This window comes from Phascolarctos cinereus, unplaced genomic scaffold, assembly GCF_003287225.1.
Source record: "Phascolarctos cinereus isolate Bilbo 61053 unplaced genomic scaffold, phaCin_HiC Scaffold_726;HRSCAF=1367, whole genome shotgun sequence".
Classification (NCBI taxonomy): Eukaryota; Metazoa; Chordata; class Mammalia; order Diprotodontia; family Phascolarctidae; genus Phascolarctos; species Phascolarctos cinereus.
Window position 1 is genome coordinate 244,418,122 of NW_027556098.1, and position 22,516 is coordinate 244,440,637.

A 22,516-nucleotide genomic window follows, 5' to 3' on the forward strand; every position below is an offset into this window, starting at 1 on the left:
TCACAAGTATCATTGCATGTTACATGAGAAGGAAACAGAAAAGTTGTATTATTGGCTAGACATCAAATTAAAAGATTTCCGATGGCCAGTTTTGTCCTTTGTCACTATTTGAGCCCATTTTTATGAAGTCTTCTAGGACAGAAGGTGTTTTAGATCTTTATTTGTATATAGCAACATAATGAAGGATAGCTATTTTTCATCTTCTCCATTATAAGGATTTGCATCTTTGCCAAATTTAAAAATTACTACATTCCAGTAATTGTCTTTGTAAGTCTGGAACAGTCAAATGCATTTACCGTCCTTGATGAATCCTTATATATGAATTTGTTCTTTTAAGTGATTAAGAATCAAGAATAAAGATCCGATAGCTTTTTGAAAGAGACCTCATTCTGGCACATGTTAGAAGAAGGTCAAAAACCAAGTTCATTCTGTGTTTTTAAAGTATCGTTCAGCAGCTATACTACAGGTTTGAAAGAACTCCAATCAACTTTACCTTATAGACATTCTGAAAAGGAACAGGTAAAATTAAGTGTGGCCCAGTATGACAATCAGGGTCTCTGGAGGATGCTGGTGGTTCCTGAAGTGACTCCCAATATCACTCCAACTAGCTTTCCCAGCTGTTTCTTAGAACAATGAATATAAGCACCAGTTTAAACTTCAGAGACAGGTGGAATTTGTGCCTTCTGCTCATTAGCTTATTCAACAGGCATTGTAAAATTTTTATTGATACCTTTTGTTTTTCTATTACCTAAATTTCTCAATATATCCCTGTTCCCTCCCTCTCTAAGAGAGCCATCCCTTATAATGATATATAAAAGATTGAAAAAAAAGGGATGAATAAAGGGTTCAGCAAAACTAACAAACACATCCATTGAGCCTAACATTATATCCAGTCCTTCATACCTGTAGCCCCCCACCTATGTAAAGAAGGGAAGGAGCTGAATTTGCATGCTTCTTCTTTGGGGCCAAACTTGGTCACTACAGTTACACAGCATTTTGCTTCAGTTTTTGTTGTTGTTACTGTTACGTTTTCCATTAACATGTCCTTATCAACAAGAATTCATCAGCTGTCTCCTATGCTCCCAAGTGCTGTTAGGTACTGCAAATATATAGACAAAAACAAAAGCAGTCTCTGCTATCAAGAAATTAGAATATATTGCATTGTAGCAGGTTAGAATGGTTCTTCCCCACTCTTCTCCTTACACATTCACTGTCTGTGTGTTTGCCAGATGCATCCTTCTGTCTGGGAGTAATTATTAGCAAACTAAGGATAGGGATGCATTTTAATGTCTACTACTTTTATAAAGTCCCAGGATACCTGCAATGTTGACTATATGCAGACCTCTTATTAATTGCCTGGAAAAGACAATAACAGTACCCTACAAAACTATTCCTGAAGTTTGTGGGGAGTTTTTAAAAGAAAGGCTTAATCAAAAGCCTTTTTAAAAAAAACTTTTAGAGGAAAAATCAAAGCTTACTAGGTCTATCATGATAAACTGCTAAAGGACAAAGTAATGTCATAAGTTTAATTCAGTTCAACTCAGTAAGCATTTATTTTGGGCAAACTCTCTTGGCACCAGGCACGTAAATATGAAGACAAAAACTCCTTCCCTCAAGGTGCTTATATTCTATTTGGAAGAAACATATTCACAGAAAATTAAACACAAAATATATACTGAGTATTTTTCAGGGGTAGAGTACTAGTCTAATGTGAAGGGTTGTTTAGCTATAGAATGGGGTTCAGAATAAACAGTGAAAGAGTAAGGTGGGATGGCATGGAAATACAAAAGGGATAGAGCTGACATGGTTACATATGAGAGAGGAAGAAGTGGTGGCCAGGGAAGGGACCATCAGCTCGGGTCTCCTACTTAGAAACACAGGCATTCCCAGGAAAACCTTAGAGCAACAGGAGTGTCATACTCTTCACAGTAACAATGGTCGTGTTAATTTTATTACCGAGCCTTTATCAAGAGGTAGACTAAAGGAAGCTATAGCATAAGGCCTTAGACCTTCCTCTAACAGTCAAGACAGTCAGTTCTTGGGCTAAGATGTTTACAGAGGATTGAGTCATGTTATAAGTGCTCACCTTCCATTCCTCAGCCAGGGCTTACCCCAGTACTGAGTAGAAATTTTCCTTTATGATTCCACAATTTTAATAGTTCAAGATCTATAGCCACAGTAAAAAAAGCCTGCACCACTCATTCTTACAAGAGGCTTACTTTAGTGTTCTTTACCATCACCATCCTTATGGACCATCTCTCATCATAGCCCCACCAAAAATTGCCTTTCTAGAGTAAGGGTTCTTTACCTGGGGCCCAGAATCCCCCATGAAAAAATATCAGGGAGTCTTTGAACTTGAATGGGAAAAAATCACATCTTTATTTTTACTAATGCCTAAAAGAAACTTAATATTGCCTTCAGTGACTTAAAGACAATATTCTGAGATGGGGTCCAGGGGCTTTACCAAACAGCCAGAGGAGCCCATGATCTCTGGCTGGAGAGGCCAGTGATAAAATAGAGGAGAGGTCAGAAATACTAGACTGTATCAGCACAACCAAGTGTATCCCTACAAAGCAAACTCCACACGCAGGCAGGGTTTCTTCCTTGCCAGAACCTTTAACAAAGTCCTTTGTGTCAGCAAATAAGCTTTTGTACTTTCTTGGTCATTTAGATTGCATTATTCACAATGTTTCCAACATTTGGTTTCAAACCAGCTGAGTTTTGGCATTCTCCCTAAACTAATTAAGCATTTGCTCTTCTTCACTGCATTTTTAACACTATAAAATATAATGCTCATCTAAATTAATTAAAACATTTAAAATCTAAAATTTAATGGGCAAGAGGTTGTTTTGCCTTAGGGCTTGGCTCTGAATTAGTCCTAAACTGAATTTGCTCCTTGATCTAAGAAGAAAGCAGTGATGATAAATTTTTTTCGTCATTGTTGTTCTTTTGCTGTTTGACCTTGTCTTTTTTAGCACCAAAACAGTCACCAGTGTAAAGCCCTTGATGCTTTATTCTTATCCTGAAGGCAAGTAGTAGGAATTATTTCCAGTCCTTGCAATTCTTAGTAATTATCATTCAGTCCCGTGTGTCCCTAAGATAATGTACCTTTTCGTCTGTAACATAGGTATTGAAGGTGTGAGCTCAACATTTAAAAAAAAATGTGTATTTGTGGAAATGGTAGCATTATTATTTAGTTTATCTGGCATATTTCAACTCAGCAAAACAAGGAATTATTGTCACAATGGAAAGGTAATAACTTTCCATTGGCTGCTCTTGTATGCAGCATTCACACTATTCCTAGGTTCCCAAAAACATTGCCCAAACTCCTTCAGTGACCATGATGTAGGCTATTTTCTGAAGTTTCTTATTTAAGATTTTTCTTCCCAGCCAATTTACAGTTTCCCTATCTTTCCTTCTATATAGATCCCACATATTATCTGTCACTTTTAAAAGTTAGAAGACAGAGAGAAATCATTTTTATTAGAAATAGATATTTCCCATGTTCTTGACTTTTTTCCACTGAAATCTTATGGAAGTTTCTATAAGGCCATGTCAAAATGGTATAACCCTATAGGTTATCATCGGTTCTTTTCTGCCACTTATCTTTTTAGTGCTGGTAAGATTTGGTCATTATATTAACCAATATCACATCACCATGTTGCAACATTGCAGTATATCATTTCAACTGTGTGGGATAAAGCCTTAGATTAGTATGTGTATGTCGAGATAAGGACAAAAATTATATCAATGAAATTAAAATATGTGCATACACATATACACATTCAGTCCCATGTGCCCCTAAGATCTGTGTGCAGATGTGTGTGCATGTGCTCATGCGTGCACACATGCACACCCCAAGCTAAATCACTGCACAATGTGGTTTGACCCAGTGCTTTGAAATCTTTGAAATTTCTTTTAACTAGACCTCCTGATGTTAGTAATTTGCTTTTTCCTTTCTTGACTACTTCATTTTTATGTTTTTTGGATGACATTTCTATAGATGACCCTCTTCTAAGAAGCAGAAAACTCTGCTAGAGAAATTTTTTCTGGGGAACGTGAAATCCTGGTCATTCCTTAGGGACAGACATCTTAAGTGAAACTGTTGGGAGTAGGGAGCGGCCTTGGGCAGACTCAGGAAACCAGTAGTGAATTTGATCTCCTTTTGGCACTAAAAATACAAAGAAGAAGCAACTAATCATAATTGGAGATAAAATTTCCTCTTCAATTTTGGTTTGCTTCCAATAATTTAAGGCCTCCAAGCCCAAACACTCATCAGAAGAGAGAATCTTCTACTTCATTGTGTCCCTGGTCTTTCTACCATCAGCCCAGCATACGCCTACAGTTCTGGGGTTTTTCAACATTCCAAACTATGGTGCAGGTTTTATTGACAGAATAAATAAGAAAAGATGTCTATGTGGAGGCATTTTAGATAGCGGAAAAAAGAAATCATTTTTGTTAAGAATAAGATGCAAGATGGCAAGAAATAGAGACTGTCTTTGATGTCCATGTCAGTCACCAGAATCATGTCTGAAACTTTCAACTTGTCTGAAATTAGAGTTTAAAGGTATCATCTTGAGTGCAGAAATGAAGATTTGCAAAATGTAACTTGCGTGATGTTAATGCAGTTGGCCAACACACACAAAAATGATTATTCACTGTTTAAAATACTTAAAGTTGAATTTAGTAAGCTTGAAAGCAAAGGATTGAAATTCTGATGAAAATCAAATTGTTTCTCATCCCCAGGCCAGGAACCATTTTAATAGACATAATGTGAGTGTGCCTACAAAGTTGTGTGGGTGTATACAAGCTCTAACCTGAACATCTCTCTGTGTCAGTGTAGGAAGGCAATATTGTCTCTCCATTGATTTTACTGTTGTCTCTTATGAGCAAATGGTGTTATTTCCATCAAACTGAGATGAACTACATGCTACTGGTTGGGTTATTGTTCACAAGAGAATTATCCAGAAACAACAAACTTGTTTCACTTTACTCAGGCCTGTCATAATTGACAGAAACTTGCGTCAACCTCAGAAGTAGTGCTTATGTTTTGATTTATGAGGCTCGCTTTTCCCCTGTCATTTTTCTTAGAAGAAATAAGAATTAAGATGGAAAACACACACACAGAAATACATTCTATACTTTTTGTTCTACAGTAGTAATTCTTCATCTTTCGTGAGTCATGGACCCCTTTGGTAGTCTGATGAGGCCTATGGACCTCTTCTCAGAAGAATGTTTTTAAATAATTGAGAGAAATTTCAGTTAGAGGTTAATGAACATTAAAATGTCATTTGTTTTCTCACATCCAAATTCATACATCCCCTGAAATTTATGCACAGACCCCTGGAGCCTGCATTAAGAACCCCTGCCTTATAGGATAAAGGAAACAAGACAGCAGCTATAGTATCTCTTCTTTAGCAATCTTCATAATTTGTTGCGTGAAGCTGCTATTCTACCCAACAGTTTCCCAAAATGAAAGTAATTTGATGCTCATGGTAAGGCTTAGTTTGATATCAGGGAGAACTATGTCCTTTCTCAACATGTCCCCCTGGCACCACTGTCAGAGATTCCTAGCTAGATGGATCATAGGTCTGACCCAGTGCCTGTTCTTATGTTTAAATGTGCATCTCTCTTCTGGTAAAGCTGTTTTAATCCTGTATCATCACCGGCAATCTTGAATGATAACCTGTTTTTGTCTTCCATCCCTTAGAATGTCGAGTGGTAAAATCCACTTCCTACACCAAAATAGCTTCAACATCCCGCAGGAGCACCACCAAGAGTCCTGGTCCATCCAGACGCAGCAAATCCCCGGCTTCAACCAGCTCAGGTAAAGTAGTGAAGAAAATTATTGTGAAGCCTCTGTCTTTGTCACTTTAATTTGTGAATGCCAGTGAACAGCAGGTGTGTGAAGATTTTGTGTGATGCTGACAAAATGGTGTCAAGTTCTAGTTTACAATTTTAGAACGTCATAGTTTATCTCACAGAGCTGTCGCAGGATTAGTTGTGGAAATTGGCAACATAATCAGATGGAAAAATCATCCTGTAGGTAATCTGGACTCCCAAAACATTTGAGGGACTGTATAAGGCCACCTATATATCGCTGCCTCACCAACCCACTAGGATTCTAGAAATTTTCACCACTAAATTTATTCCTTTGGGTTAAGATGTTGTCTTGAAGAACCATTGGAAAGAGTACACATTCTGCCTAGATGAGGCCTCGTGATTGTAGGTGCTTAGCCACCAAGGGTAGCCTGAATTCAGGGCGGGTCATATTTGGAGGGAGCCTCCCAAAAACAGGTGGAAAGAGAACAGAGAGTCAAGACAAACAGCCTATTGGAAAAATTTTCCCCATCTTGAACCAGGCCCAGTTCCGGTTCTAGGAAAAGCCATCTTTGTGACCACCATTGTGCCTTTTTCTCTCCACAACCACCTCTGTAGATAACAGTTTACTTTTTACCTGAATAAGACATGGGTTACTGTGAGGACGAGTGAAATAATTTGGAATGCTGATGGCACCTCTGAAGAAATAGTCATGAGCTATTGGTAATATAATACAGAAGCAGCATAACATGAAATGGCTTTAGAGCCAGGAAGACTCTGATACCTCCTGGTTGTGTGAGCAAGTCATTTCATCTCTGTGCTAGATGCAGGCAACTAAGACCATAAATTGCCAAGAATCAAGATTTCCCTATACCAATAAAATTACTGACTTTATCCCCAATCCCACTATTATTATTGTTACAATTCCTTAGCAACAAAATAATAATTTATCCAGCAATCTTTAGATGATTTCATATGGAATGATTGGAAAAAGACCTGTTCTCAATCAATTCACATAAAAGCATATCTGATGTCTTTCACTTTGTGGATGTTTACCATGAAACATATAGTACGTATTGGAAATGTTCTACAAAAAAGCTGTCTTCATGCATCCACTCAACAAAAGGTTATCAAGCACTTCTCTTGTGCCAGGCATCATGCTGTTAATATTTCCCAATTCCTCATTTGTATTCTTTCTTTTGGCACCATGCTTCCTCATCAACCTTACTGGTGATCAGTTATGATTCTCTGGCAAACAGTAGTAAGAATAATTTAGCCTCCTTGAAGCTGTTGGCTGACTAATTCTGAACCTGCCTCCTGTCAAGCAGAAGTGTGGAACCCTCAGGTGGAGGGAGAAACTACTTTTTTGCAAGGTTCCCATCATTCCTGCTCCAACAAACCTGCTCTTCCTTCTTGGTCAGAATCAGATCCAGAAAAGCAGTTGCAATCATCGCTACCTTTACCTTTTGAAGAGTGATTTTTGTCATTAAGATGAATTGAGAATTTCTCAACTGCTTTGCTTTTAGGAGAAAAAGACTTCCAGTAGATTTAGTTCATATGTGCCTATTATCTATAGGTCCCTCAACTAAATGCTGGGAATAGAAAGACAAAAGTGAAATCACCCCGTCTTCATATTCATGGAGTATACATTCTACAGGAGAGATGTAGCATACAACATGACTATAGATATGACGTCATTTGAGGAAGGGGGAAGGGGTTCCCATAGGAGATGCAGCCTGAACTAAAATTTGAATATAAATAAGGATCCTGAGAGGCAGAGGATGGTGAGAAGGGCATGGGGTTAAATGTAAGCAATGCTTATTGACAAAAAATACTTTTGGGGTGGAATAGTGAGAAGTTCTAGAATTAGAATCAGAAGAGATTTGGCTTCCAATATACCTTCTGATGCTGACTACCTGGAAAGCCATAGGAAATCAACTAACATTTACTTAGTGCCTACTGTGTGCTCTGCTACTATATAATATATGCTACTGCATACTATACTATGACAGGCACCAAGAATACAAAAACAAAAATGAAACATCCTTGACCTAAAAGAGCTTACATGTTCTCGGAGGAGATGATATATACTTAAATAGAGGTATACAAACCAAAGTCAAGGTGAAATTGTATGGAGGAGGAAAGGTACTAGCAGCTTCCTGAACCTCAGTTTCCTCCATAAAATAAGGACAATAATTCCTGCAGTATATCCTTGACAGGTCTGTGGCAAGGTAAGATATTTGGCAAACTTTCTAATGCTACAAAAATATAAATTATTATTAATAATTTTATAGAGAACTTGAGAAGGATTTTATCTTTTCTTCAAGTATGACCTTAACTTTGTCTTCTACTTGAGATACTATAATATAGGGAAGAGACTGAGGGTCATTCATCTCAGCTCAGCCGTTAATTAGCTATGTGAACCTGTGCAAGTCACTTATAAACCACCCTGGGCTTTGGTTTCTTCCACTGCAAAATAAGGGGATAGGACTAGATGATCTCTGGGGAAGGATCCTTCCCTCTCTAAAAATTCTAACATTCTACATTGTCTTACTAGGAAACATCTGCCTCCCTGTGTGTTTCTTTCTAGCTAACAGCTAGCATCTAAATAGCACTTTGCATGTGTACCTCATTTGATCTTCACTACGGCCCTGTGAGTTAGAGGTTATTATTATTCCTACTTTATGTATGAGGAAACTGAGGCTGAGAGAGGTTAAGGGGCTTGTTGACCTCCAGTCTTCCTGTCTCCAAGTCCAACATTCTATCTGTGGCACCATATAGCTGTCCCCATTCAGCAAGCATTTATCAAGTGGCCACTTTTTGCCAAACTCTGTGTCCTCTCTCCACACTGTCCTCTATTCCTCCTCTGAGATATATTATGCTGAAATATGTAAAGCTCTATCATTTTCAGTGCATTCATATGTTATTTGGACATACATTGTATTTTTTAAAATGTATTCTGTATAAATGTCAATATATCCAGTTTCAGAATGTGAACTCTTTTGAGAATCAGGTTTGTTTCTTTTCTCTTTGTATCCCCAGCTACATTGCTTGGCATGTTGCAGGTCTATGGATTAATGCGTCATCCCATCACATGATGTGTTTGGCTCAAAGATGGAGGCCTATAGAATCTATTTCTCTTCCCCCAGTCACAACAGAAGTTTTCCTTTCATTTTTTTCCTTGAGAGACTTTTAACAAATACTTTCTTCTTTTTCCACAATGGCCTTTCATTTTCTACTTAAGAACATTTTTAAGAGTCAAAAATCCAACTTTAATTACAAATCAGAAAAAAAAAATTGTTTATAAAAATGAACAGAACCAGTAAAATGAATTAGACATTAACTAATTCATCACAAAGAATTAAGCTTTTCAAAGTATAGTGTCCAGTAGCCATCTTAAACTAAATATGTCTAAAACAGGACTCATTATCTTGTCTCCTAAATACTCCCCCCACCTTCCTTGCTGTAGAGAGCAGTACCACCTTCCTATTCCCTCCTGCTCACAACCTAGGAGTTATCCTTAATGCCTCATTATCTCTCAGCTCTTCCCATACCCCCCACTCCCCTCCCTGCCCCGACCCCATCCAATCTGTTACCAAGGCCTGGCAATTTCACCTCTGTAACATCTCTCATATATGCTTCCTTCTCTTCTCTGACACTGCCACCGCCTTAGTATAGATCTTCATGACTCCAGTAACCAGTCTGATGTGGATAAATCCTAGGAAGTTGCCTGAGGCACAGTGACTTGCCCAGGGTCAAACAACTTGTAAGTGTCAGACAAGAGATTTGAGCCCAGATCATACTGTGCCAAGAAGCTCCTTATGTAATAATAACATTTCATATCTTTAAAATATTCTGTGGCATAAAATTTATTCTAAGCCTCTTGCCTTGTAGGGATTGTAGGACGAAGAATGGGAAGAGACCTTCGGCAACAAAGTTCTGCTTTTAGTGACATTAAAAAATGGAAAAGATATCTTTTTTTAAGAAGGATGATAAATATATGAAACAACTGAAATTTATACTTTACTTCACAGTGGGCTCCATGACCCATATTCATTTATCAGAGATTAGCTCATCCCATTCCCTTATTTTATAGATGAAAATACTGAGGCCCAGAGAAATAAAAGGACTTGTCCAAAGTCACACAGGAAGTAAGTGGCAGAGTCAAGAACCCAAATCCCCAAACTCCAAACCCAGTGCTCCTTCCATTGTGCTTTCTTCTCATAAGTTTGGATTACTAAGATTCTATTGTTTTCTGCATTAGCTCAGGGTTCTCCAGAGAATGGATTGTCCAAATTACAAATTATCTAAGAACTCTACCCTACCACAGTGATTCCCCCCCCCACTCTCTCCCCAATCAGTTCAGGTAGGAAGAAACAAAGCAGCTATCACCTAGTATTCTTTCCCCCTGGTGAATCCTATATCTAGGTAGGTAGGCTCAAGGTTCCTGGGTAGCAGGGAGCCTTCTTGCTAGAAATAAGTCTGTTCTCTCCAAGTGGATTCACTACCTCCCTGGCTTAGGGAAGGGGATCATTTTTATTTTTATGGATAGCTCATGGAATTACTGCTTTCTTTTACTACCCAAGTTAGTAAAGGAAAATATCGACACTGACAGTAGCTAAGGTTTTTTTTTTTTCTCCCAGTTATTGAATCATGATCAGAAATCTATATGTGAGCTGCATAGGCCATGTGAATTTTTACAAATGACAAAAAATGTATACAGCTTTCTAGCTATTCAGAAATAGAGATTTTTTTTCAGCCGTTCAAAAAATAATTTAATCAAAAAAGTATATAGTTTATAGATGTAGTGCTAGTCATTGATCAGTTTCAACCAAGCATTTATTAAGCACTGTACTAAGTGCTGGAGATACAAAGGAAAAAAAAACCAAATATCATCTTTACCCTCAAGGAGCATCCATTCTGATGGGAGAAGACGATGTAAATATAAATAGGTGCACAAAAGATGTCTAAAGAGGAGCCAAAAATAACTTTAGAGGTGAAGGCCCCAGCAGTTACAATAAGAGAATGAGGAAAGGTCCCTTACAGAAGACAGTATTTGATGTAGGTATTGGAGGAAGCCAGCCAGGTCCCTCTGTGTCATGACTGTTAAAGCTAATTACATTTGTGTTTGTTGTTCATCCTTTGTTCTTGAAGAAGACCAGTAACATCAGGAGGGTGATGTCTTAATGTGCAAGCAAATTGGATTTCAAGTGAGGCAGAGCCTGGGCAGAGTCATCAACCTCACAATTACATTTGTGAGCAGGGAAAGAGATACCCAAACTTGACTAATGCTTTGACAGCAAATGTGACTTGCTATTAATATTCTTGAGCCTAATGATGGTTTTAACCCTGACAATAAAAAAAAAAATCCTAATTTAAAAGGATCTCAGTGTCCTATTCCTTTTATTGTGTGTTAAAACTTCAGTAATATTTTGTAAACTTTGGTTTAGAAAAATTTTTATCAGAATATCATCTTAAATACATCATTGTAAAGATCAGCAGGTCAGTGTGAAGGGACATTGCTAAAAGGTAAAAGTGCTAGATATCCTGCATCATTTTTACATCTAATGTAATCCACAAGAAACTCACAGATCAATATTTCACTTGACTTAAATTTTTGCTATTCTATCTTTCTCTCTCTTTCCTTTGGTACTGCTAGCAAGGCCTAATATGGCCCAAATGAAAGCAATGTGGGGAAAAGAGGAGAAGGCAGGGAGCTGAATATCTAGCTGCTACAGTCTTGGTAATCCATCTAAAGGGACTCGGAATGCTGTTTTGTAGCTATTAAAAGAATAAATAGAGTGGACATAGTATGATGAGTATTAATGTACCTGTTTGGGGGACATGGTAATTTCATGTGGAAAATATAGTCCATATAGGATTGCAGCCTAACTAAAACTTTATCTAGACAGGAAAGGAGAGAGGTACATCTAAAACTTTACAATCCCTCCAAAAATAAGACTGAAGTATGCATGTATGCACTAATGGGACTTTAATGAGAGCTCCTATCTCTGGGTGACTTTTTATCTTTTTCTTTTTTATCCTCTCCCTATAGTGAAAGATGAGAAAAATGTGTTTATCTCTTTTGTGTTTTCATTCCTGGACCCTTTTGTCATTTAGACAAAAGATTCTTCATGTGTTGATTATGTATAGGGGAAAGTCTTATGCATTCTCTTGGTTCCCTAAGATGACACCAGAGTTCCAAAGTGTTTTCATTCACACTTGGATAATTAGTCAACTCTGTTCTTTCCACTTTTTGCAGTTGTGGAAATTATCAACTGTACCTGATTAATAATTCATTTAACCCTCTTTTCAAGGTGCTTTAATATAGGAATTATCAAAGTGTAAATTATAGCACTATCCCTGCCCTGCTAGAAGTTATGTTCCAAAGAAGGCACACTTAAGGGGGTACGTATAGAGTGTAAAAACAATAGATTAGGCAATAAAACATGTATGCCAAATTTATTTTAAAAGGTTAATTTGGGATATTAGATGTTGAGGTTTTGTTCTGGAAAGCTGTTTTGCTTCAAGAAAGGAATTGGAAGTAAGCTCTGTACCTTTTTCCAGCATCCTACTTCAGATATTTCATTAGCTGTGCAATTTATAAAATTCATCTAACTTCTCTGAGCATTGAATTCCTCATCTATAAAATGAAGGGCTTGGACTAGATGGACTTAAAAACCCTTTCCAAGTCTAAAACTATGATCCCATGTCCTACTTTCTACAGTACTGCTGAATTATAGTCTCCCTTGAGAAAGACCATCCTCTCCCATTGTTTTTTCCCCCCACTCTTATCTAACATTGATGAACAAATGGGTTTGATGAAGCCTGGGTGTTTAGGAGGGTCAGGAAGGGAGAGATTTTGGGGATTCAGAATGATTTATTGAAATTGTATGTTCCCTTCCCCAGTCATACTCACTAGGGTGGTGCCATGAGTGATTTTCCTACTCAATTTGCATAGTCCCTGGGGGAAAAGAAGTAGTAGAAGAAGACATGGAAAAGGTCACCATAAAATAATGTGATTGTTCTTTTTTAACAAATACCCCAAAACGTCTATATCCTGGTTAACATCAGTGATTTTATCCAAAGCAGAGGGCACTGAAAAGTTTTCTCACAATTAATTATTTTCAGAACTAATAGTCTGTCTCTTCACACGTTCCCAGTGGTGGCAAATGTTTGTGCCCTGAGGATGAAATTAATGTTTGGACATAGCCAAAAGTCATTTGGAGCCAAGCTTGGTCATCAAGTTAAGTTAATATTGTTTTTGATGGAGAACAAAGTGTGACTCACAAAAAGCCTGATTTTCTTATTTGGCTCATAAATTAGCTCTGAAGGTAAATTTGTAAGAGAAGTTCCAAAAAGGTTTTGAGCACTTATTTGAATGTATGTCTAACCTCCAAAAAGGATGACTTTGGAGGAAAGCCAAATTTTGGATTTTTTTTTGGATCTATGGGTCTTCATACATTTGTTTTTAGTCTCCATGTTTTGTAGCTATACCTTACATTTTGCGAAGGTGAGATAAATAAAACAGTGGCCTTTGAGGTAGAGGTTCAGAGACAAGGACACAAATGCAGTCAGATTTGTTACATGTGTTGCTTAGAGGTATGGTTCAATAGGATGCCAAACAAGCAGTTGAAATTAATATTAGTGTTAATTCCAATTAATTAATAAATTATTCGATTTTCAATTCAATAAATAAATTCAATTAATTAATAAATTAATAAAGTCTTATTAATAAAGACATTATTATATTTACATAGATGAAGAGCTTATTATAGTAAAAGGAGCCCTGGACTATGAGTCAGGAGACTTCACTAGGTTCAAATCATGCTCTATCACTTACCTTGACTTTGTGCAAGCCACTTATATGAGCCTATTTCTTTTTAACTTTCTGTGAGAATCAGATGAGATATTGGAGGTCTTCAAGAACAAGTTAGATGGTCACGGGTCAGGTATGTTATAAGGGGAATTCCTTTTTGGAATTTGAGATTTTAAACTCGAAAATTCTTTGATTTTGTGACCTGAAAGTGCTAAATAAATGTCAGCTGATAATATTTTACCACTTTAAGGTTTACACAATGACTTCTTATCCCTTTTCAGACTTGATTCTCACAACCCCGTGAGATAGACGAATTGTCCCAAAAGTCTTAGTGCAGCTGTAAGCTTTACAAAGCTTTGTAGGAAGGAAAGTTTCATAAACCTTGCAACTGCACTAGGACTTTTGGGACAATCCATATAGGGGAGTTAGTATCCCTATTTTATAAATAATGGTATGAAGAATGAATTGGGGCAGAGGGAAGGAAATTAGACTGGAGACAAGAAGAGCATTTAGAAGGCTGTTAAAATAGTGTTTTCTAGAAAATATAGGTCCTTAACTAGGGGTGATGGGATTGGAGACATGAGTAACCCCATAATTTTGTGAATAGAACACCAAACTTGGAGCAGAAGGACAAGATCAAGTTCAAATCCCATCTCAGGCATTTACTACTTGTGTGACAGTATCTCAAATGTATGAGCCTGGGTGACTAGCAGGATGGTAGGATATGTAGAGAAGCTGGGGAGAGGGGCAGGTTTATGAGAGTCAGTTTGTGGGGCTTCATTTTGCATGTTAGTGAAACATCCAAGTAGGAATATGTAATAGGAAGTCAGATATTCAAGGGAAAAGATTGGGGGTGGAAATAGGAAAGTGGAAGTCATTGACATAAAGGTCAGTGTTAATTGAAACCCCTACGGTTGCATGAGCTCATCAAGAGAAAGTATGAAGAGCAAGAGGGAAGTTGGATGAAGAACAAAACCTTCAGGTATATCCCTGTTTAAAGGAGAGAAAGAAGCTAGCAAAACAGAAGAGAGGTCAGAAAGGTAGGAGAACACAGGAAGCCTGTGTGACTCATTATGAAAGGAAAGGGGATCAAGAAGGATTAAGTGATTCACAGAGTTAAGTACTACTATGAGGTAATGGAAGATGAGGACAGAAAGGGATAAGCGCCCTGAGTAGAGCCATTTCATTGGCCCATCCTGAGTGATGAGAAAAGAGTTTCTTTTTGGACATAAAAGAGATTCTTCTTGGACATAAATTTAATAACAAAAGCCTACAGAGTACTCTTGCCTCTTTTATCAAACATAATGGGAATACCTTTTTTTAAAAAAAATATTTATTTATCTGTGTATCTTTACTATCATTGCCCTTGTCTTTTCGGTGGCAGTGTGGATAGAATGCTGGGCCTGAAGTAAGAAGCTCAAGTGTGTCCTTAGACACTTACTAGCTATGTAACACTGGGCAAGTTACAACTCCATTTGCCTCAATTTCCTCATCTATAAAATGGGGATAACAATAGTACCTATGTACCTGGGTTGTTGTGAGGAAAAAATGAAATATTTGTAAAGCACATTTTCCTGGCACATAGTGGATACTATACAAATGTTAACTATTATTATTATTATATTTTATAAGGAAGGACCTAGATGTCATTTGTACAGTGCTTAGAACAGCAATGTATGGGAGCAGCAAGGTGGTGGAGTGGATAGAGCTCTGGCCCTGGAGTCAGGAGGACCTGAGTTCAAATCTGGCCTCAGACACTTGACACTTACTAGCTGTGTGACCCTGGGCAAGTCACTTAACCCCATTGCCTAGCCAAAAAAAAAGAAAAAAGAATAGCAATGCATGAAAACAGATATTTCATAAATGCTTCTGTGGATGATAATACAGTGAGGGGAGAAATAAAGGAAGAAATAGATCATAAAAATATGATTGTGATTATATTTTTATGTATGTATATACACATGCATGTATATATGCACACATATGTATATTTACACACACAAAAACCCCAAATCACTTATTAAGCACTTACATGTCAGGCATTGTGCTATGCACTGGGAATACAGATACAAAATAAGCAAGACAGTGCCTTCTCTCACAAAGTTTACATTGTAAGGTGAAGAAGGCAATACACATGCTGCTAGAAGACCTCCAGTGTCTCATCTGATTGTCACAACAAGCTAAAAAGATAGGTATGGTGAGCCAGCAAAGGAGACATAAGTAAGGAGACAAAAATAAATGCACAACAGGATGGTGTGTGATGATGGGGAAGTATTGTGGAGGCCTGGTTTGGGACAGAAGCTCAGCTACCAGATCCCAGGTTCATAGGGGCATAGTTCAGAGCTCTCATGGGAAGGAGATGAGGATGCTATGGGAGATACAGAGAGTATGATATGGAGATGGCTGATTCAGGACAAGATAAGGGAAAAAGCTCACCTCATTTTCTGACTTAGAATCTAAGAAATAAAAGGAATTACTAGTTCAACCGTCTCGTTTTGTCCTACAAGAAAAGGGGATAAACAGAGCTTAGATGAGAAATGTCTTTGGTCTCACCGTTCACGGAGCTTTAACAGGGAGCTTTCCTGCCCTTCAGTACAGTGCTCTTTCTGTTACTCAGACTTGGTGGAATAGTGGTTTTTAACATGGGGTCCACGAATTTGTCTGTGGTGGTTCTTTTTTAATATTTTGATAACTATTTCAGTATCATTGGTTTTCTTTGTAATCCTATGTATTTTATGAATTTAAAGACATGATTCTAAGAAGGGGCCCATAGATACACCAGACTGCCAGAAAGGGGTCCATGACTGCAAAAAATATTGAGAACCCTTGGTCTATGGCTTTGTTCCCACTGCTCTCCAGAATCCTTTTAAGCCTCCTTCTTCATCAAGAAGTATGTTCTCTTAACGATTTGGAAGAAAGAAAAATGTATCACTATAAAATTATCAACAGATTAATTAAGAAGTCAGCATATATTTATGGCTTATACTTAGTCATCATTTAAAAAAAAGACATTGAAAGCTTCCTGGCCTTTCTCCTTATATAAAGATCCAAATTCCCCTGTGTGGTGCCTCTCAGAATTAGATGTTAGCCACAAAAGGATTAGGTCACAGATGGTGAATGGGTTTTTCACTCTGATTACAGGACCATTCTGTGTAATCCCTGAATTTCACCTTTAATCACATCCTAAGATCCTAAAAGTGCTTCTTACTTAATAATTCAAATTTTACTTCATGTAGATTTGAAAAACCTTTTCTTGTACAATATTTAAGTGAAGGCAAAGCCTAAGCTGGGGGTACCTGGAGAACTTTAGTTTACCAATGCAATTTGTCATATGTACGAGAGATCTCTTACTGAGTATCTCATCAAAAAATCAATCTTCCTTATATATAAGTTGTATCAGTCACTCAGAGATTTCATCTTTATATACTTTCTGAAATGACCACCCAACTTATGAGCTCCAAGGGAGTTAACTCATGGCCTGACTTTTATGGACAAGATTGGGCACGAAATGCTAATGCATAAAAATTCTCAGTCTCTGTATTGACATGCTGCCTTATTGAATACACCCAAAAAGACTGCTTTGGGATACCTACCAAGAGTTGCTCTGTCTGAGAGATACAGGAACTCCATATATGCATTCTATCACCACCACAGTTTCCTTTGTAGGGAAGGCAACCTATTGTCTGGTGTGTCTTTTTTATGTTTGATATCCTCCAGCTTAACTCCAGCATTTATCCTAGGGTAATTCCATTGATGGTGCTGGCAGTGCCAGAGAGCCCTTAAATGGCTATCTTGGCAGCGACTTCACGAGTCATAGGCCTCATACAATAATGTGAGAATATTTACAGTACCTTGACCCAGTATCATAAGGTACCAGAAGACAGAAGGCATCCATCTCCTTCTCCTTCCTCAATAGTTTCATATTCCTTAGAGGACTATTCTGGGGCACCATAAGCTTTTACAAGTTGATTTTTGTTGTTATCATTCAGTTGTGTCTGACTCTTCATGACCCTGTGGACCATGATACACCAATACTATCTGTGGGATATTCTTGGCAGAGATATTGGAGTGGTTTGCCATTTTGCTTTCCAGTGGATCCTTTTGTCAGGCAGTCAGAGGTTAAATGACTTGCTCAGGGTCACACAGCTAGGAAGTGTCTGAGGCTGGATTTGAACTCAGATCTTCCTAACTCCAGGGCTGGTGCTATATCCACTGAGCCACCAGGTGCCTCTAAATGTAGACTGATGCATAAGGACATAGATTTATTGTCCCACTTTTCAAAGGATAGCAAGATCATCTTCCTGAAGTGATGATAGAAGACAAGATTAGAAGCCTCAGAAGGGAAATTGAGGGGGGGCAAAATCTTTCAGGACTCACATCTAGCACTCCTGAAAACTGAGTGTGATATTGAGTGGAAAGACGAACACATAGTTTCAGAAGTTAGCTCAACACCAGTCTTCCTCTAGAGTCCTTCAGTGACCAGTTATACAAATGGTAACCTTGTGGTGATCCAGGTTAGTATTTCTCATTCATTGAATAGAAGCAAAAAAGAATATGGTAAAGAGACAGTGACTGTAATGGGCATGCATAATGGAAAATCAGCACGACCCAAAAGAATCCCTTATTTTCTTCAAACACTACCTTCTATAAGAAACCTTTTCTGATTCCCCCCAAATGCTAATGCCTTCCCTGCCAAAATTACCTTCTTTTTATTCTATGTGTACTTCTTTACATACACGCGGTCTCTTCTGATAGAAAGCAACCTCCTTGATGATAGAAATTTTTTTTGGTCTTTTTATCCTCAGGGCCTGGTACAATACCTGCCATGTCATAGATGGATACCATTTTTAAAAAGTGCTTGTTGATTGATTGGCTGGTCAATAGATTTGGTTAATGACATCAGACTAAATTATTAAGACTGATTGTTGCCCAAATGAAATAACTAATTGTACTCTTGGCTGTACCAGACTTGATATGTTGAATTTTAATGAGGTGCATTTCATGGCTAATGGAACAGAACATAGACAGTTTTTTTTTATATTGGCATTTTGGGACCATTGGCACCATATGATTAAAAAAAAAACCAAATGTGTTCATTGTATGTGTCAAAGTTAGTCATGTAATAAGATTATTCATCCCAACAACCATTTAACAGTATGTCATGTGGTATTTCTCCCAAAGAATTATTCATCCTGTCAGACAGAAGTGTAGACTGTAGATTCAAAGATATTGAACAGACAAAGGCAAGATTATCAGTGTCATTCTGACCCAAAAATACAGACAGCCTCCAGCTTATGGCCAGATTATGTTGCAAAAGTTCATTTTTAAGGTGGTCAGTTAGTGCTGAGAATTTTCCAATAGAAATTGTGGCATAAATGTCAATTAAGTCCCAAAGACAGACTACAAAGGTCCACTTAATGCAAAATATAGCTAAGTCATGATACTCAGAATGTCGCAGGTTCCAACAATTATTTAGGATGTAATTTTTGTCTGAAAAACGATCCTGAGTTCCAAGTTAAATGCCAGGAACACATTTCTCCCTGGTAACACCCTGGCAATATTAGTAGAGACTCCTCCAGCTTCCGTTTTGCACTTTGCTACAGCAGTGGAAGTAGGACTCCTGAGGGTTTATCAGGAAGAGGAGAGTAGGGAAAGCAAGGAACAAACAAAAGAATGAACTCCAGTGACATTAAGGAGGAAAGAAAATCTTTTTTAGCAGTGACAGGTTGGGAAACGAGTCCTGGTGAGAACATCCCTTCATATGTGACATATGCTTACAAATCGAGTCTGTCTGGAGTTCTTGGAGTTTTTTACCCTTATTTTCATGAATTTTATTAGATAAGAGACCCTAAAAAAGAAATCGTTGCCATAAGCTTTAAAACATTTCCTCAGTTGTCTATTTCCTCTCCATATGTGCCACGTTTTGGCAGTGTAAAGCCCCTACCCAGAGGTAGGCAGGAAAGAAGGAAACATGGTCTGGTATCCAACCAAGAGGGTTAATGACCATAGAAAATCCTGTTTTTATTTTAGCATGAAGCTTGGCACATAGTAAGAATAAATGCTCATTGACTTGACTTGCCCCTTTGAGCCACATCATTCAACACTTCCCCCATAACTGGAAGCTTGTAAGTTTTTGTTTTCTAAGCATCTAATAAGGCTTCAGTTTTAAACCTAGTTTTTAAAAAAGAGAGAGAGAGACGGGAATCTGTAAATGCTGTCAAATTAAAGATTTCCTAAATGATCCCCTTTTGTATGATGCCAGGATAATGTACAAGTTAAAGAAAAAGCACCAGATTTATCTTCCAGGTAAAAGTAAGATTTTGTAAAGCGTGAAGCTGATGGCGGTTGATGGCAAAAGAAGTAAGAAGAAAAGAAAAATCTTGCTTGTTTCTCAAGTGATGTGGGCCCAGTGCTTTTGTAAAAAATAATTAATTTATTTAAAGCAATAAGCATGCTACCTTGCACTGAATTTTTATGAAATAATTATTAGCTAGTAGATGCTAGTCAGCAAAGGTTTTACAAAAGTTATTGTCATTTTAATTTTTTCAGATGAGTCACTGGTTATATTACCCCCAAAGGCATTTCATTATGATTCAGTGCACAACATTTGAAATTGCCTGGGTTTATGGGGGCTTTCTGGTATCAGGGTGGGGGCAGAGATGGCTCGGCACTCTGAATTGGTGGCATTATGCTTAATTGACACCTTTGATGTAGCCCTAAGACAGCACCTGCACCTCCCACTTCTGCTCCAAAGACGTCAGCCTTACGCAGAAAAGGCATCTGCCGATGAATCCTGCATCTCATTCAGCTTGTTCTGTGAGCAGCCTTAGCTAGCCTTAACTAATCCCACGGCTCTCCATCGCCACTATACCTTGGCTTAGAGCTGGGAGAGGATTGTTCCCTCTGTTATTGTCAGGTTAAAGCCCTAAGACTGTGTCCATGTTAGAACTCATAGAAGGTAAGTTGAAATTCATTCTTGATTCCCCTTGGGCAAAAATGTATTGTGAACCATTCTGAAATCATGTGTGTTTATTTACTGAATCCCTTTTCTTGCCTGTGGTACTGTACTACTGTCATTCATTGATTGTAAAAGAGAGATAGCTGGGGTGTCTTTAGCCTACATTTCTTGAAGTGTTTGGGTCACTTTGGAGAGTTGGTCTCAGACAAAAATGATGAAAAAAACTTATTTGACATGTGTATGTTTAGTACTGATCATTATATAGAAATCCTGGGAAGGGAAGAAAATGTTAATGTTGGGGGAGCATTTAAATATCTGAAGGAAACTTTCATTTTCATGAGAAGCCAAGGCAAACTGTGATGTGGGCATAAGGGTCAGTAGCAAATTATTTTATGTTCTACCTGACAGATCTATCAGAGTCTATCTATAATGAGGTGATTTTCCAGGCTTATTTCAGTGCAGGGAGTGAGGGATTAATTTTCCATCACAGTAATTTGTTTTCACAAGTAGATCACTGTGTGTCCTTTGAAAACAGGGCTAAAGTTCATTTCTGACCAGTAGCCCTAGGCGGCTGAATCAATGACAACCAAAGCAGCTCAGTCCACAGACCATGAGTACCGCTAGCCCACATGCCTGATATCTTCCGATGGCACTTTTAACTTTGCAGTTAAAGGTACCATTGATGAAGTTTGCCAGCAGTTTGTTCAAGGTGTATTTTGTACTAAGATTGATTTGATATTTAATCAATATTTAAGATACTGCTATTTTAGACACCAGGTCAGGAGAATTACTGACTTTCTGAACAAAATCATTTGCCAGCACCCCAAGGTTATTTGCTCCTCCATCCCAGGAGCTGATACAGTTGACTTTAAGATAAAGTACCTAGAACTTTGACAGATATTTGTGTATTTGAGAGGATGAGTTAATATGAAAAAAAATATTTAAAATGCCATTTTTGTTTCTCTTTCTGATTGTTTGTATTTCTAGTTAATGGAACCCCTGGTAGTCAGCTCTCTACACCCCGTTCTGGGAAATCTCCAAGCCCGTCTCCAACCAGCCCAGGAAGCCTGCGGAAGCAGAGGGTAAGGAAATTAAGGAAACTACTTTGTAAGTAAGACATGCTGAGCATCAAGTGGAGAAGTTGGAATGTAGATGCCTTCACTCTAAAGTGCTGTTTTTCAAGGAAAGTACTGGTATAGGAGATGAAGCACTACAGTTCTCTTAATATCTGTCTTAGTATCAATTAACAACTAGAACACAGGAGCTTTCTGTCTGTCTTTAAAAATGCCAGAATTTGTTTCTCTTTGAGAGAAAATGTTCGATGCTTCATTTTAAATCTTTTTCCTCCTCTTCCCCACCCCCAGTCATTAGACAGATTGTTTAGGAATACTTGTGCTAACCTGCATATTATCTGTTTTTATTGTTCCCTGTGCTATCACTTGTAAAAACTGGCCATCTCTCCTTGAAGGCAGCATGAAAGTCTCTCTGGTGGATTGAATTAAATCAGTGGTGGGCTTGACTTGTTTCATAATATAAAAGGATGGTCCAGTATGACCCTGGGTCAGAACAAAGCTGTCCCTAGGGGGAGACCCGTTTTGTGAATGAAACCCATATGAAGCACCTTCCCTTTTGAAAGGATGTTACTGGCTGCAGCGTTTTTATTGTTGTGGTTGTTGTATAGTTTGGGTTTTCCCCCCCTACCCTCCAGTGTAAAATTCTTCACCAACTCAACTTGTATACTGAGCTGGAATCTTAAGATCATATCAGGAAGGAGTGAGCAGGTGACCTGAGGTTAAGTGAAGGTTGTGGGAAGCATTGCTAGTTACATCAGTATGACAAAGAAGAGAGGTGAAGGTCAGCCATTCATTCATTCAACAGATATTTAACTACCCCTTTCCATAATCTATCCTTTTTGTCCT

At 38.0% G+C, this 22,516-nt stretch overlaps 1 protein-coding gene across 5 annotated transcripts in view; it reads left to right on the plus strand.

Annotated features, from left to right (window-relative positions):
• The window catches only part of DCLK1 (doublecortin like kinase 1), a 410,798-nt gene that overhangs the window by 287,541 nt on the left and 100,741 nt on the right, over positions 1-22,516 (plus strand). For 4 of the 5 annotated variants that reach the window (XM_020978718.2, XM_020978721.2, XM_020978717.2 and 1 more), the window contains exons 5-6: positions 5,711-5,827; positions 21,585-21,679. In XM_020978718.2, coding sequence (XP_020834377.1) covers positions 5,711-5,827; positions 21,585-21,679 — 212 coding nt within the window. Of the gene's footprint in view, positions 1-5,710; positions 5,828-20,379; positions 20,598-21,584; positions 21,680-22,516 lie in introns of those variants that run through there. The other variant, XM_020978720.2, reaches the window with a different exon arrangement.